Source organism: Cyprinodon variegatus, unplaced genomic scaffold, assembly GCF_000732505.1.
Source record: "Cyprinodon variegatus isolate N-32 unplaced genomic scaffold, C_variegatus-1.0 Scaffold288, whole genome shotgun sequence".
Taxonomy (NCBI): Eukaryota; Metazoa; Chordata; class Actinopteri; order Cyprinodontiformes; family Cyprinodontidae; genus Cyprinodon; species Cyprinodon variegatus.
Window position 1 is genome coordinate 55,628 of NW_015150741.1, and position 2,645 is coordinate 58,272.

General features: G+C 35.2%; 1 protein-coding gene across 2 annotated transcripts in view; it reads right to left on the reverse strand.

Moving 5' to 3' along the window:
* Positions 1 to 606: 606 nt before the first annotated feature.
* Positions 607 to 2,645, reverse strand: part of ccdc15 (coiled-coil domain containing 15) — an 11,259-nt gene continuing 9,220 nt past the window's right edge. Inside the window, exons 9-10 of one of the 2 annotated variants that reach the window (XM_015383595.1) lie at positions 2,038 to 2,186; positions 607 to 1,956 (exon numbers count right to left, since the gene is read on the reverse strand). In XM_015383595.1, coding sequence (XP_015239081.1) covers positions 1,907 to 1,956; positions 2,038 to 2,186 — 199 coding nt within the window. In that variant the 3' untranslated portion in view covers positions 607 to 1,906. The remainder of the gene's footprint in view (positions 1,957 to 2,037; positions 2,187 to 2,645) is intronic. The other variant, XM_015383596.1, reaches the window with a different exon arrangement.

Below are 2,645 nucleotides of genomic sequence, written 5' to 3' on the forward strand. Positions count from 1 at the left end.
TTACCGACTTTGAACTGGAATAACTTGTTTCATTATACTGAGAACAAGTCACTCCAAAGGAATGTACTGACCTGGTTCCTGTATAAAAAAAACAGCTTTGTGAGGCTTTTACAGACTAAAACTGTGGATGATATATTTAAAATGAATTACAAGCTTTAATTACAATTTTTATAGCAGGACACTTGAGCAGGCTGCAATTATTGTGCAAATGTGCATCAAGCAAGTCTTATTCCTATTTTTCGCTGCTGAAAATGAATGTTATTTTACTAATTAAATTAAAAGCATTCCTGATTTATTACATATTTTGCCAAAATTTCAAAACATGGTGATGAGAAACAGTAATATTTACATAAGTACAAGTGTTGGTAATTCAGCTAAAGTATCGGTTTTTAAATTTTTCATTTTATTAATTTTTTAACAATCATGTTCGGGTGTTCAACATTAAGTATGCTGATGAAATTTACAATAATTGTAAAGTTAATCAGATCAATGATTGCAACAGGAAAAAGCAAGTTGGTAAACTAAAAATTATGTTTTTTTCTCTAATAATAACAGAGAAATGGTAGTTCATCCAGGAGAGACTCACAGAGAGAGAAGTACTAATTAGAATCGTTTATTTCCATGAATAATATATAAGTTCTTTGGTGCTCGGACACCGGCTGAAACCTTTGTGTTCAGAGCTGATGGATGATCAGATCGGTTGATTTAACAGAGAGAGGATAAGACTTTCCCCGGTGTACGGACACTGATGGTTTAATAAGCCCAGGATGAATCGGATGGTTCCTGTCCAGAGTCACTTCTTGGGGAACGAGGGGGGAGATGGGTAGAGAGAGGGCTGGTGAGCAGGAGACATGGAATGACGCTGGAAGGACACCTTGCAAATCGATTGGCTCCAGGGAAGGTGCGGCCCCGAGGCTGACTGGCTGAGGTTTGAAGGGAGGACTCCAGCAGGTGATAAAGGTGAGGCTGATCAGAGTCCTCCAGATTGAATATATGCTTAAGCTTCATTTATAACAATAAAAAAAACAGACGTAATAATACTAATAATCAGGCCAGTCAAACAGCAAATGAAGGAAATGTAGAAAACAAAGAGATAAACAGACATATGGCAGCATGTGGCTCAAATTACAAAGATCTGTTTTGTTTTTTTATCACGGATGGATGGATGGTCAATAGAACCACTTTAAAATGGTCAGCATTGTTTAGTAATATTCAAATAAATCTTAGCGATAGCTGGCAGTCCTCTGTTTTGTTTTGGTGTCACGTTTTAATCGATGCACTAGAGAACATTCTGCACTTTAACACATTTCTGACAATCTTTGAAAATTGCAAAATGTCTTTTTTTACATTATGGTTTAAATAGAAATTCACAAGATATTTGATATGGCCTTTCAAAAAAAAAACAAAAAAAAACTATAAATGACTAACTGACTGAAAGCATCAGTAAACCAGCAGGTACACACAGACACATGTGAGATGTTATTTTTAATACTTCTTTGAAAGAGATGGAAAAAAACAGCAGTACAGGTCAAATCTTGTAAACCTGCCCAGTAAAACAGAGCAGAGTTCAAGTTTAAACAGATACTAAATCCCTGATTGAGTTTCTGATTCTTTTAAGTTATGTTAATCATTAGCTGCACACAGCTCAAATATTAACAAACCTCATAACTTACAATAAATACATGAATAAAATTAGCAAAATTCAGAACAGTCCAGAAAAGTCAAGGTGGAGACTTAATTTTCCAATAAGTGTTTCATTTAAACAATAAAATAACATGTAGGGAAAGTTACATTAAACTAATTATTCTGCAAGGTAAATATGCAATAATCCAGATTTAGTCTTTCGGATAGTTTGGATTAGTGTGTTTGAAAAGAAGCCATCTCCATTAGGTCAATGCAGCTCCGTTCACTGTAGATCCAAACTCACCAGCGTTGAACGTAGAGCTTTGGCATATGCTGTGGAAGAGGAGAGAAACCTTTCAGAAACAGCTTCAGAGGCAGTGTGTGTTTACAGGGACTAGAGAGTGCCATCAGTACCTCTGGGATTGTTGTGGAAGGAACAGTTGTTGGCACAGGTATCAGGGTGGGAATCCCAAAAAGAGGAGGCACAGCAGCAGAGAGGAGGGAGCTCCAGCTTTGTCTGAGACAGGCGCTCCTTCAGCTGAGCTCTCAGAGATTCAACAAACCTGCAGGGATTCATCAGAGCTGCTGATATCTTCTTTAAATGTAAACAATCCAGCTTGTTTGCACATGTAATAATACAAAATAATAATACATAAAATAAAAACAATGAGGTTTGTGTTTAAATGAATCAAAGTAAACCACAAATTGCTCGTTGAGAGTTTTTTTTTTTTTTTTTTAAATTGGCCTAAATATGGTCATCAAAGAAAATTTTACAGCCATGAGAGTAAAAGGCTCATATGTGAAACGTGAGTAAATAAGTATGGAAGCAAATCATTACCATATTTAAAATGAAAAAGCATTTTCAGAAATACTTTTTCATTTTAAGAATATGGCTGCATTGTACTAATTTCATTTATGAGCCAAATAATGCAGCCACATTCTTAAAATGAAAAAGCATTTCTGTAAATGCTTTTTCATTTTCAACTTTTACATTTCAAATTGAATTTTGGTATGTATTTGCT